Source organism: Uloborus diversus, chromosome 2 (assembly GCF_026930045.1).
Source record: "Uloborus diversus isolate 005 chromosome 2, Udiv.v.3.1, whole genome shotgun sequence".
Lineage (NCBI taxonomy): Eukaryota > Metazoa > Arthropoda > Arachnida > Araneae > Uloboridae > Uloborus > Uloborus diversus.
The window spans coordinates 25,334,995-25,349,066 of NC_072732.1; the positions used below are offsets into that span (position 1 = coordinate 25,334,995).

Genomic DNA, 14,072 nt, shown 5'->3' on the forward strand with positions numbered 1-14,072 from the left:
ACTCACAAGATTTTTGTAAAGGATACTCTCCATTGAGGCAATAATAACTGATATTTTTGAACGAATGGATTAGTGTGAAAATATCACCTTGAATACCGAGCATGATGTTATAGAGATAACTTTAGACTAACAATGGCAAATTTACCACCTCACATTGTGAAAGGCCCCCACAACAATTAGGACCCAGAAAAGAATTCAAAAATGCACATGAAAAATGTTTTACATAGTTGTTTTACATAGCTCTCTGAAAGACAAGGGGGTCCCAAATGCTTAAATCTGTCACTAGTCCAGTAGCAGTATTTCCTTCAGCTTCCTGCAAAACAAGCTGAAAACGCCAAAAGTAGTCTGCAGGAAAAATCGAGATTAGATTAATCTAGATGAGCATTGAGAAATATTTTAAAATAAGATGCTAAACTTACACAATGAAAGTAAATTCTACTCTACTTGTGGATTATGTCCCAGAAAATACAATACAAATTTAGTCGCCCGAATTTTAGGATTATTTTTCTTGAAATTTTAGGGGGTTTTTTTTTTTGTCCCCAACTAAGAAATAGTCTGCAGACTTTCTCCAGAATCTACAACGTTGGTCAGGTCACAGCATCACGCTGTTTCTGCTACCGGACAGGATCAGCGACCAGACTTGTTCAAAGTATTGAAGCGCTCCTGACTTCATTTCCTATCTTGTGGCATTCGAATAATTTTCCCTGCATCACTTGTTTTCATCTTCTTAAAACTTAGTATTGGGCAGGGCCGTCGAGAAGGGGGGGCAAGCCTATGCATTGCATAGGGGCCCGTGAGAGATTGAGGGGCCCGCGAAGCGGGCCTAAAAAAAGAAAAAATCCCTCTCACCACTTTTTTCTTTCTTTTTTTTTAAGCTTTTTAGTTTGAAGAAACTCTTTCTCCTAGAGATTACAAGTTTTCAATCTTGCAAGTTAGAAATGAGAATTTTTTTTTTTTCTTTGTCCTCATCTTCAGAACCCTCTATCGACTGTATCAACCAAAAATAAATATGATTTCTTTTTGCGTAAATTTCAAAAAAAAAAACACTTATTTCTGAAAGATTACTAGAATTTTAGTGAAATGTACAAGGGGTAAAAAAAAAAAAAGCTTGCATTTTTAACGTTTGAAACTTAAAACATTGGCAAACGGCTCAGTTTGATGAAATATTTTAAAATATATATTGATTTGAGTTTTAAGTTCAGTGATACAAATTGAAACTAATTCTAGCGTTGTTTCAAGAGTAAGAACGGTTGCCTAATTTGGGAAAACATTTTGGACGAAACACTTCTCATCAAATGTCTAAAAGGGACACTGTTATGTCACTCAAGGGTGCTCACCTAGGGGGGTCAGGCCATTAAATTTTTTTGGGGAGGGGGTGCCCTTTCTCTTGGGGGGGAGGGAAGGGGTTCCCCTGTGTCACTGTATTAATTAGAATCAGTGTTGAATTTACGTGTAAGCTAAACAAGCTATAGCTTAGGTGAACTTTCTGAATAGTTAGGGTGTTGCTTTCTCATTAATACCTGTTTTTTAAATATTTCCACCATTTATTTTAAAGAATTTTATGCATTGTTTGATCTAGATAATTTTTCAATTGATTCAGCGTTGTTTGTCGGTGGGTAGAAGGGATAATCAAAACTAACGAGTCGAAAAATAAAATATGTAACCTAAAGTCGATGTGAGCAAGTTTCTTCTCTCTCTCGCTCTTCCTCTCTGTCGATAAATATCAACGATTTGTTGAACCAAGGGCAATTTTTCTTTTGTATTGCCTTAATTTGCAAAAGAGTGCATTAGTTTAAAAAAAATCTGTATTTTGTTTTCCTATTTTTGCTGATGTTTTTGTAGTTCGAATTATCTCTTATAAGAGCTCAAAATGCAGAATTTTTCAATGCATTTTTCAAAAACATTTACGGGGGGAAACCCCCGGACCCCCTCAAGTTTGAGGTATTCTACCCTCAACTCAAAGGAGGTCCTTGTATAATTCTTCTGAAAACCCTCCTCATCCAAGGTAAAAAAAAAAAAAAGAAAAAGACAGTATACCAAAACATTTTTTAAAAACACATTCATGGCTATATTGCTATATGTGTCAGAGGAAAAGACATAGTTGGGAAAAAAATTCAAAAAATAGCCTGTTAATGTTGTCCGAGCTACAAAAAAGGTCCCCCATACTTAAAATAGCCTGAGGCCCCATTAAGTCGAAATCCGGCACTGTATACAAGAATCTCTTTTTAATAACATTACAAAGTTTGGATTAAGAAGAAACACAGCAAAGCAATTTTAATTGAGAGAAAAAAACTTTTAGTTAAAAAAAAAAATCTTTTTATCAGACCTAGACCCATTGACAATATTTAGGCTATTTATGTAAAAGCAGAGCGAAGAAAGAGGAGATTCAAGTAAAAAGTTAGGGCCCTGAAGAAAGTTGCATAGGGGCCCATAAATCCTGTCGACGGCACTGGTATTGGGTCTCTTATTTCCAACATCAAAGATATTTTTGGGTGAATGGAGTGTTCTTTACAAAATCTTTCAAGCATTTGTTTAGGTTTTCTTAGCTGAAATGACTTTTTTTTTTCGCTGGTAGTTAAATGAGGTATATTCTTCCACTTCAAATTTTATTACTTTTTGGCGCTGAAATAGTCAGATAGATCTTTTGCAAGTTACCAGCATACCAGTATGATTGTAAACTTTGTTCCACTGCTCACCAACAACAATTTAAACAAATCATAACATAAATGTCATGATTCAAGCAACAGCAAAACATTAGGTTGAATGGAGAAAAAATATCAAGAAAGTTAAGTGATGCTTACTTCTCGAGTTCCACTTAAGTTTGTATGTAAACTACATAAGCAAGAGCAGAAAGTACAAATAAAACACTGCAGTTAAACTAAAAACAGCTATTTTAAAAATCATACAAACTATATAATTTAAAAGAAAAAAACTTCTTCTTTAACCTCAAAGTTTTTTAATTGGATCTATGATAACATGCACTATGAACAGCTACAGCAATGTTATGAATCATTCCATGTATTACCTTCATCACAGATTTGTTTGTTACCCTTAGTTCCAATGACCATCGCAGAAAACTTAATATTAGAGATCAACCCATTTTAAGAATAAATTTAGAAGAACAACTGTAAGAGAGAAAACCTTTTGAGTGCTTACATTATTTTTACTATCATGCATGACTTTCGTAAATTTGAGGTTTTTTCTATAGCTACATACTACATTGATTATGCTCAGGAAAAAAAATAGATACAGAGAGACATGTAACAAACATTTTAAAGAGAAATTTTTTTTTCTCTCTACACACATTATATCAAATATTTTATGAAATGAAAAGGAATCAGAGAAGCAGTTTCTTACAGAAAAGTTCATGAATCATTTATAATTAAGCGAAAAGACATCAGTAACAATATCCAAAAATTCTATAAATCTTGATGTTATAAATGACAACCATAACAATGTAGCCGTCATTCATCTTTGCCGACACCGACAAACGACGACGCTTTTATTTTTTAAATGCTGAAAGTAAAACTCATTCCATGGAAGTATCATGTTGAAACTACACAAAATGAAAATTTACGTTAATTGCGGATAAATGTTGTACATTGAACGGACAAAATAATTCCTTTTGTTTTCTTCACTTGTCAATCTCACGCTCCATCTTCAAACTAGTATTTTAAAAAGCAGAATGAAGACTACTCAACTCACGACTGTCAATTTCATATCTGCCATGTTGAATGTTTGTGTTGTTGCTCTTTAAACATTTGATGCCTTTACGGTTCACTGAATTTACAATCCTATTTGCTAAATGATTGCTGAATTATCTGGTTAACCAGTTTACTGGTTCTTGCAGAAGTACAATTAATTTTATATGAATATGTTTAAATTTGGAAGCAAGAAAGACGTAAACACCGATTATAAATGCACTATTAGGTTACTTGATGATACAGAAGTTATTCAATGGGATTTTCAGGTGATCTGTTTTGCTTGATAATGTATGGTTGATCGGATTATATCCTTAAATTGCTTGTTTGTGCATTATCCTTAATTAAGCATTTAATTATCTTGTTAAACTTAACTCTATTTTTTGGTTTGAATGAAAACTAAGTACTCACGAGAAACCAAATATGATGTTTTCTCATTATGTCTGATGGCATAGCAAATATCTGCTTAAAAGTTTAATGGCAGCATAAAAGAATTAATTGCTTTAATGCTTGCATGCTTTAATACTGAATTAAAAGTTGTGTAAATCATTGTTCACAATCCTGTCTCAGTTAAAATGTCCACTTGCTTTGGAAAACAAGAGGCATGCAAGTTTTTGAGCAAATAAATGTTTTAAATGCATTTAGTCATGAGTAAATGTATATTTTTATGTGAAAAGCTACACTATATGTTTTAGCATTATAGGCAGGGCTGCCATGCTAATGGAAAACCTGGAACTGTCAGGAGAAATGAAAATCCTCTAAACTGGTCTGGGAAAATCACAAATTGTTGACATTTTTGGATATGGCAGGGAAAATATTATCCGTGGCAGCATACAATCCGCAGGCCCTAAAACTGACCTGAAGAAAAAAAAATCTTCGTATAATTCCTGTGTAATACAATTTCTAAAAATGAAGTTGTTTTAATTTAACTACAGTTTTAACAACTAAAAATGAATGTGAAGAAGTAATAATATTTAAGGCATAATCAAAATTAATCTAAAAAATAATGATTTCTCCTTGAATTGTGATTTCAATTTGCTAATTTACTTATAGACAAGGAGTCACAAGATAAAGTAACAATCAATATTGTCTAGTGAAAATGAGCATTTAATTTTTCAGTTCTTCATTTGATTTTAAAGCTGAAGTTTTGAAAAAAACTTTTTACTTTAGGCCATTTTAGAAGAGTAATGTAAAAATTCGCTATATTTTTATACAATTAATTTATATTATTAATTTTAATCAGTGTTGCAGAAAATATATATTTAGCATATGCTTTAATTTTTAAAACAGAATGAACGATGATTTTTACGGATCCTTGCTTGCCAACAAAGGATTTGTTAGGATTTTATCGCTTTATCAGATTGCTGATTAATTTTTCAACACATTATGTTACAGTTAAGAGTAGTGGTGTAATTGATGTCGATGTTTTAATTTTGAACATCTTTTTTTTTAGCTATGGTTTTTTATCTATGGCGTGCCACTAGTTGAGAATGCAGTATGGGCATGTTGGTCAAAAATTTGCACGAAATGACTTGTAGCATTAAGGACTGACTAAATACTATCATTCATGCAGCTGGGGGAGGGGGGGGGGAGTGAGGTCCTCAAAGAAAAAGTTTGTTTTCATTGAATGGGAAACAAACTTTTAGACAACACGATTGCTGAGATTTAAAAAAAAGTATGAATTGAAAATTGATGATCTTTTAAAGCATTTGTAATCAAAGTAAAATTTGTCTCAACCCAAACTTTGATCACAATTATTGATAATTCTTTAAAGTATTATTTGGTTAATAAAGTAGGTTTATTTACAGCAAAAATTATATTGTATTGATATTAAATAACATAAGTTGAGATTCATTAACTTGGAATTTTTTCTAAATCAACTGGAAAACCTGGAAATGTCAGGGAATTTCATTCTTGAGCTTTTGTGGCAGCCCTGTATGGCATTAATCACAGATAGTTAATTGTTTTTGCCAATTGGTCTGTGTCAGTTTTAATTAATGTGGACATAATGTGATTAAAAGTCACTAAACTGACATTGAACAGTGTTGACTCTGGAGTAAGACACCCTCAGACATAGGCGGATTTAGGACTGAGTTCCTGGGGGGGCAGAATTTTTTTTTGAGCAACATTTTTATAGCCCCCCCCCCTTACCCCCCTGTTTTTGTCTATGCTTTACTTTTTGTGTGTTGTTTTTATGAATGTGTGTTTTCATGTTTTCCTTTTTGAATTGACCTTAAAAGAGGGGGCTGATATCAAGAGAGTGACACAGGGCTCCCTTTTAAGTGAGAAATAGAATATTTCTAATTTTAGGGGTCCCGGGGTTTCTCCCCCGGAGGAAATTTTGTAAAATGGATATAAAATTCTGCATTTGAAGCCTTATAAAGGTTAATGGGATAGACATAGAAAGTGATAACTAGATTATACAGTTGTACAGTATTGTTCAAACTTTGTAAGAAACAGCCATTTTAAGTTTGAAAGAAAAAATAAACTATAGATTTCTTATTACAACAACCTTTTTTTAATTATAAGTAGTGCAGAAACCCAAAAGGAATAGAGGTAGTGTATGATATTTTTTTCGGGCTAAACAGATTAACAATATGCAGTAGAAGTAAGATAAAAGCAATCAATGCTAAAGAATTTCCAAAATACTGCATTAAGGATTGAATATATAGCAAGATATGAAACATGCGAGTCACAAAAATTTATTTCGAATAATATGTTACAAACGCGAAAACCATGATTTTTACATTTTTAATGCAGGATGTGGCAAGGAGCTGAATTTGACAAATTTTGGCATTCCTCTCCCTCTACCATTTGTTAGAAATTTTAAAATTTAAGGTTTGTAGCCACAAGTTTCCAAATATTCAAAGTTTTCAAGCACTTGAAAATGAAATTAGTTTTTTCAACCAATTTTCATTTTTTAAGGAACGAATCACGCAATTTTTTTTGGGAGTTAGGGACCCACTTCAAAGCATGGACCCTAAGCAATAGCTTGTTTATCTTATAGGCAAATTCAGCCCTGTTTGTAATTCACTCTTACCTGCAGATTTTTGCTTGATTTTCTTGTAATTTTTACAAAAATTCCTTAGTTTTCACAATTAAAGGATTTTTACGATTTTACCAATTTTGTTAGGGTTTTTATAGATTTTTATAAAATTTTACAAATTTTACAAAACTTTTGATGAATCAATTATTTAGATTTCAATAATGATAAGGACTGACTCACTTAGACTTAGATGATTATGACTTACCTTACTTTTTAAACAGTATTTATAAAGTAAAATTGTAATTTCCCTCTAAGTAAAAAGATTCAATTAATCAGAATACTCAGATAACTGAAATTTATTCAATTTGTGTTAGAATTTAATTTCTCTCTCTCTCAAAAAAAGTTTGGGGGGGGGGCTATTTTTTAGAATCTCTCAAAAAGCCCATTAATCTACTAAGAACATAAATATTATGCACATTGCACAAATATGCTTTAAATGTGGACACAAATCATAATGAGTAGATCGTTCTTTTAGCGTGAATGGGAGGGGGGATCCTCTCTTTTTTTTAGGTTCTAATTTGTTAAAATAATCGTCAATTATCATTGAGTGTTGCAGCTTAATGTAGAGCTTGTTTAGCCTATATTTTCATACACTTGCCCAAATGATTTTCAGTCCAAAATAGTGAATTTAGACACATTTTCAGCACCCCAGTGACAGCTGCACTTTTGTATTTGATGTTCGTTTTTTTTTTATTTTTCCCCTTTTCTTTTCTCCCATCAGAAAAGGACATTCGCTATTCTCTTTATTTTCACTGAACTATTCAAAAAAGAAAAAAGTCATGATTTTTTTGTTTTAAGATTTTGGAAGATGTGTTGTTACTATATAAAGTCCTCTCAAAACTGCGGGGTATTGCCCTTATGCCCCCTCCCCCCCAATAAATCCACCCATGCTCTTCTAAACTAATCAAAAAAGAAAAAAAAATGATTTTTTTTTATTTTTGGAAAATGTGTTATTATTACATAAAGTTCTCCCAAAACTGGGGGGCATTGCCCCCCTCCGCCCCCCCATAAATCCGCCCATGCCCTCAGAAACCCCCACACCTACCAATTGCTTGGCTTGCTGGTTAAATCTCTAGAGTGAGAGAACATGGTTTTTCTAATGGACATTCTTAGCCGACTTAAAAGACATACATTCTCGGTTCTTGTTCCTTATTTGACTTGTAAATTAACCTTTTGTTTTTTGTTTTTTTTTTCTGCTTTTACTATAAAGAAATTTTTGTACAAATGTTATATTTTGTTGTGTTCTCAATCGAAGAATCCTAGTATCATTAATATTTTTAATTATACAGTAAATAATTATAATAATCTATTATAGTGTGAACATAAGGGCCAGTATCTTTTGGATTGTACCTGTAATGCCTTAAATTTAATTGAAAAAGATTACTTTGGACTTCGGTATGTAGATTCCCATAAGCAAAGGGTGAGTTTCAAATTTTTTTGCTACTTAAACTTATTTTTAATGGAATTTTTGATTTTCTGCAACCAATTTTATCTGTACTTGTATTAATTAAGTTTGATTCATTATGGAGCTCTGTTGTTCCAAGTCTTGATATGCTATTTTAGGTGCTTCATAAGATTTTCATTATTTCTCTCGTTGAACTGGCATTTTTCATACATTAAATGCACAAAAAAGGGCATAACGTCATTGTACGTAATGTTATTCTTATTGCAAACCAATTAAAACCTTCCTTAAGAAGATGGGGCACTTATACTTAAAAGTTGTACATTAATCCAAAATGAAAAAAATTTTGAAAATTAAATCTTTTAGGAAAACATTTTTAAATTTTGGTTAGTTTTTTAGTAAGTTATTGGAGTTAAATAAATGCACTAAATTTCAAAATAAATAAATGAATAATTAATAAAATTTATATAAAATTTTATGTCTTTATCTTCCTTTTAATACTTCTGATTCACTAACACTCCAGTAACTCGTATGTTTGAAAATATTTTCAGCACTGGCTGGATCCCACTAGGTCTATTCTTAAACAAGTGAAAGGTAAGCGATGTTAATGTATGAAATACACCGCCAGCTCAGTCATTTCCAGCCGAGGACTGCAGTTTCGTGCTTATTAGCACTCATCAGTCCAGCATAGGAAAGTGACTGAGCTGGAGATGGAAAAACCTCTTTAGGAAGCCAAAAGTGCCAAGCAAACTGGTAGCTAATATAGAATTAGCACAGACCACACGAGTGACCTGGTATATTCAGTACTGGTTATTCAGTTTACTGGTATATTCAGTAAAATGAAATATATGTTACTGAATATACCATGCCTTGCCTTCAATCTTCAAGTTGAACCGAACCATTGCTTCGGTCACTCGTGCGGTCTGTGCTAATTCTATATTAGCTACCAGTTTGTTTGGCACATTTGGCTTCTTTAAGAGGTTTTTCCATCTCCAGCTCAGCCACTTTCCTATGCCGGGCTGATGAATGCTAATAAGCACGAAACTACAGTCCTCGGCTGGAAATGACTGAGCTGGCGGTGTATTTCATGTATTTCTGCTTTAGCCCTGGCTAATGGGCAGTATTTTACTGAAGATGTTAATGTAATTCTGCATTTTACTTGATCTTTCAGAAAACTTATAAATCACCCTCATTGTTTTTTATTCATTCAGTAACTTCGTTAAAATATAGTAATTAGTTAAAATGTTTCTTGGTGCTATATTCAGTTTTAAATATTATACTCTCAAGTTTAATGATTATTTAATAAAAATTAATTCCTTAAATTTAGCAGCATCTGTATTAAGCAGTATATTTCTAATAAAATGTTTACTGAATAAATTAAATTAAATGTTCATCTTTTTTTGGTAAGTTTTACTTTTCCCAAGAATAATTTTCCTAGAAACAAAACTTTTCAGTCTTAAAAAAAGTATTTGTAAAGGCATCAAAAAAAGGGTTTTAGAAAACCATTACTTTTCTATGTTGCCTCATAATTTGGTCTAATAGTTAGCTGACAGAGAGAGGTAAAAAGATTGTTTGAGCTTATTATTTTAAGTGGATTTTGTTCTTAAATTGTGTCCTTGAGATTCAGTTTCAGGGCAATCATTTATTATATTCGCTACAAGGCTTTCTGATAACATCAGTATTGTTGCAAATGATTTTCAAGCTATGGGCATTGCTAACAAGGAAGGGCAGGTGAAACAACTTCAAGAATACTTTAGGTAGATTTCCAAGTGATCAGTAAAATGTGTCATGTTTTTCAAGTTATAACAGATTGTGAGCTATAATTAGGCTTGTAGGCTAATAGGCTTTCTGAAATGTTCAACCGAGACACTGGAGTACTCTTCCCCCCTCTCCCCGTCGATTCAAAACAAGAAGATAGTGAACGCAAATAAAATTTTCTGAAGACAGTGAAATTTTCAGAAACTATAAGGAAGTTCGACACCCTCCATCGCATAAAAACTTTGCAATATGTTAACAAAAACTATTGAAAATAAACATTAACTTTTTTTTTTGAATGATTTTTCTTCTTCGGGAATATGTTGTCAGCCCAAAACTTGTGGATTACAAACACCCCTTAAGGGAACACACCCCTGGTTGCTTTTTAGCATGTTTTAGATGGTAGATCATTCTCAATGCTATGAAAAAATATTAATTATGAACCTAAACCAAGGGGAATAATGAATGACACAAGCAGATAAATTTAAACAGTCTTTTTTACATGTTAATATTTGTTAGTTACTTTAGTAAAAAGAAATACTTTGAATGTGGAATAAAAACTTGAACAATACTTGCATGTATTTTTCATTCGCTAGGACTTTTTTTTAGAAACTCTTTTTTGGTTTTAATGGTGTTGTAAAAATTCTGACAAGCTGATTTGTTATTAATTTTAAAAGTCTATGTTTCAAATGACAAAGTGATTTTCCAAAATAATCCTTCACAGTTAATTATTTTTCGACTTTTTTCGTCATCAAATCAAATTTATCTTTTTCCGGGACCTGAAGTAAACCGGCCGGGACACTGGAATTTTGCCTGAAATCCGGGACTGTCCCAGTCAAACCGGGAGGTCTGGCAAACCTAGCTATAATGACTTCATTTTTCCAAACAAAGTCACTAATTAATCACATGTCAGCACTTTTTTTTAAATTTGCTTCTTCTTGGTTGTTGATTATTTTAAGTTTTTAGCACAAAAGTATTTATTTGTTTCATATGCCTACGTATGTTTATTACTCTTCCAAAAAGTATACTGACTTTTAACTTAGTCCTATGTGTCGATGAAAAAGTAAAGTGTTACAGTAAATACAGTATTCACTCTTTTTAGGCATGAACCCAATCGTCTTTTGCTTCAGAGTGAAATTTTATCCACAAGACCCTCACCGTTTGCGGGAAGAAATCACACGGTATTGTAGTATTACTTTTTTCCTTAGCTATGTTAAATTTTTCTTTCCTTCTTTTTTTTTTTTTTTAATTTTCATTTGGCATTTGTTTTTTTAGGTATCAAATTTTTCTTCAGTTAAGACGTGATCTTCTTCATGGCCGACTATATTGCTCTCAGAGTGATGCAGCTTTACTTGCAGCCTACATTATTCAATGTAAGCTCATTTGTTTTCTTCAACTGTGATATGAGGCACTGAGAAGCAAAGGGATGTAATAGGGAAGTTTTCGATTTTCCAATTTTATTTTTATATGATAGAGTAACATTTATGAACATCTTAGGTGAAAAAATTTTTGCGATACGATATGTAGTTTTTTTTAAATTAATTTTTAAAGTTCAAGCGCTTGTGACGTCAAATAGCATAAGAAGTGACGTCATGCGCTCTTCCTATAGGGAGAAGCCGAAGGTCACGCATTCGACTTCGAAGACGAAACGTAAAAGGCTTATCTCCTCACATTTAACTCCTCGCCTTTCTGGAACATTAAACCTCTCATCCTCTCAGAAATATTCGAATATCATCATTGATGTTACATGAGGAAGATTATTTAGCTTGTGCTTTAACGAATCCGGCCTCCATAGTGTGTTCAAAAGGATTATTGAATTTCTAAAAAATAAAAATATCAGCGCGCTCAAAATGTCCCTAGCGGAAACAAGGGATCTTCGGCGAAAGGCTGCCCATTCACGCCCTGTGACGTAGGCTCGTGACGTTTCAGAAGAGCGCACTTTTGCGCGTGGATTTTTAAAAAATCATTAAAAATCAACCACGTGTTTTAAAATTCGGCGATGGTGAATTTTTTAGTTTTGAGGGTCAATTAACAATATCCAACAGTCAAAATATGAACATTTAATAGGTTGCAACTTCCCTATTAGCAAAATTAAAAATTTGGAGATACCTGTACAAATGGTAGGTGAACTTCTCCCCTGTCTTGGGGCAAGAGATAAAACTAGTAGCCCTTGTAGGTACTGCTCTACATCATGAATTATAGAAAGACTTTTCAATGAAAGCCTACCTAGGACCATATCTTTAAATGTGTTTTATTCAAAACTGAAAAATGTTCACTTATATCCCTTTGCTTCTTGCTGCCTCATATGTTTTTGCAATACTTCAAATATTTGGCTCTTGCTAAATGCTAGCTAATGTCCCTATCATGCAACTGGATGATGGAAAAAGTTTAGTAACTAGAAAATCACGCTGAAAATTGCTCCTGCATTTGAACAAAGCGATTGCCTGCTTGATGATATTTTGATAGTTGAAATTTTTCTCCCAACTCCAGTAGATTTAAACGTCAGTAGATAGCGTCCATTGTTGACCACCTTTTCATTTCTTTGTTCTTTTAAAATGAGCCTTACCAGTAACAGTTAAGATACCAGATCCAGTTCAGAGTCATCAAAATAAAGCTTTTCTCTGCATGTAATCATTACTGAAACATATTATCATGTGTGATGTGAGTTTCATAGTTGATGACGTCAGGAGTGTTACTAGATCATTCGCTGTTATATATATGAGAATTATAAAAATCATTAGAGCCATTTAACAGTATTTCGTCCAAATATAGAGTCCGCAACATGACACCTTTTTGCCATAACTATTTAATTTACTGTTTGATTAATGCATTGTTTTTTTTTTTTTTTTTTTTTTTTTTTTTTTTTTTTGAGTTTGTGTGTTAGTAGGACTAACTTAAAATAAAATGATGTGCCATTGAAGCAGTAAATTAAATAGTTATGGCAAAAAATATCATGTTGTGGACTCTACATTTGGACAAAATACTGTGAAATGGCCCTTTAATTAAATTTAATTTTGTTTGAATGTGTTAAAATTATTATTTATGTTTCATTGCCTAAAAAAATATGAAAGTGAATATACATTTTCAGCACTCCTTTCAAAATAAAATACTCTTGAAAAAATAATGGAGGAGTTGACTCTGAGAAAGATTTAAGTGATAGAAAAATTTTTTAAGAGAGGAATAAACAAACTTTTCTTTTTTTAGAAGCACAACTGGCCTTACTTACCTCAACATCATGATCCTTCCGGCAGTTTTCATTAGCAGTGACACTTGGCCAAATTTTAATTTTCAGAGTTGAAGTCTTTTTCAATGTCGCCCAGCCGTCTAGTTTGTCAGCCTTTAGTTTGGGATCCTTCAGAGTTTTTGAACATTGCAGTCTTAGTACAGGGTTTTGTACTTCCTTAAAAAACCCCTTAAGAAACCCTTTATTTCATCAAACAAAATTAAGGTCCTTAAAAATCCCTTTAAAAAGTCCTTAATTTTCTGAAAATTTCCTTAATTTTTTAAAATTACATAAAGTTTGGTCCACGTTTTCTTATTTTTTGTATTTTCCTGTCTCAAATGTTCATCCTCCACGATATCTGCTGAAAACGTATGTTTGGGAAATCTGCTAACTATGTTAAACATGTGTTTCGTCAAAAACTGCATGCCTTGTTTCAGATTTCAAATCTTTTTACATCCTACAAATATTTCAATCATTTTTAATGTTAAAAGGTTATTTCTCCATGTGCTTCTTTTTACCTGCTTATTTTATTCATTATTTCAATAATATTTTTATTTTTTGAATTTATTTTAGAAAAAAATGTAAAAGAGTCAAAAAAAATGTGGTCCAACTCCCAGTCTTGGGATTGTATTGAAACTTGGCATGGTTACTTTTTTTTATGTATTCATGAAAGCGTTCAAATTATTTATGATGAAGCTTTAATGGTTTAGGTTTCACAGCCTGTAAAATATTTTGAAATTTCATGATTGAATGAAAAGACTTCAAGTCATTCTTCTGGTCCTGAAATAGTATTATGAAATTTTTGAAACCAAATTTTGAGTTCCAATGCAAGGAAAAAGGATAACCAATTATTGATATATATATATATATATATATATATATATATATATATATATATATATATATATATATATATATCACAGTTGGCTCTCTGTTTAACGATTT

The 14,072-nt window shown here is 32.2% G+C and overlaps 2 protein-coding genes across 2 annotated transcripts in view; one reads left to right on the forward strand and one right to left on the reverse strand.

The window, feature by feature from the left end:
* LOC129216915 (MAGUK p55 subfamily member 7-like) overlaps positions 1 to 3,551 on the reverse strand; it is a 54,768-nt gene extending 51,217 nt beyond the window's left edge. The window contains 1 exon segment of the mRNA XM_054851133.1: positions 3,358 to 3,551. Within this exon segment, the coding sequence (XP_054707108.1) occupies positions 3,358 to 3,376 (19 nt within the window). The 5' untranslated portion in view covers positions 3,377 to 3,551.
* Positions 3,552 to 3,874: 323 nt separating this feature from the next.
* The window catches only part of LOC129235129 (FERM domain-containing protein 3-like), a 39,688-nt gene continuing 29,490 nt past the window's right edge, over positions 3,875 to 14,072 (forward strand). Inside the window, exons 1-5 of the mRNA XM_054868819.1 lie at positions 3,875 to 3,970; positions 8,063 to 8,167; positions 8,701 to 8,743; positions 11,007 to 11,085; positions 11,180 to 11,277. Of these exons, the coding sequence (XP_054724794.1) occupies positions 3,875 to 3,970; positions 8,063 to 8,167; positions 8,701 to 8,743; positions 11,007 to 11,085; positions 11,180 to 11,277 (421 nt within the window). The remainder of the gene's footprint in view (positions 3,971 to 8,062; positions 8,168 to 8,700; positions 8,744 to 11,006; positions 11,086 to 11,179; positions 11,278 to 14,072) is intronic.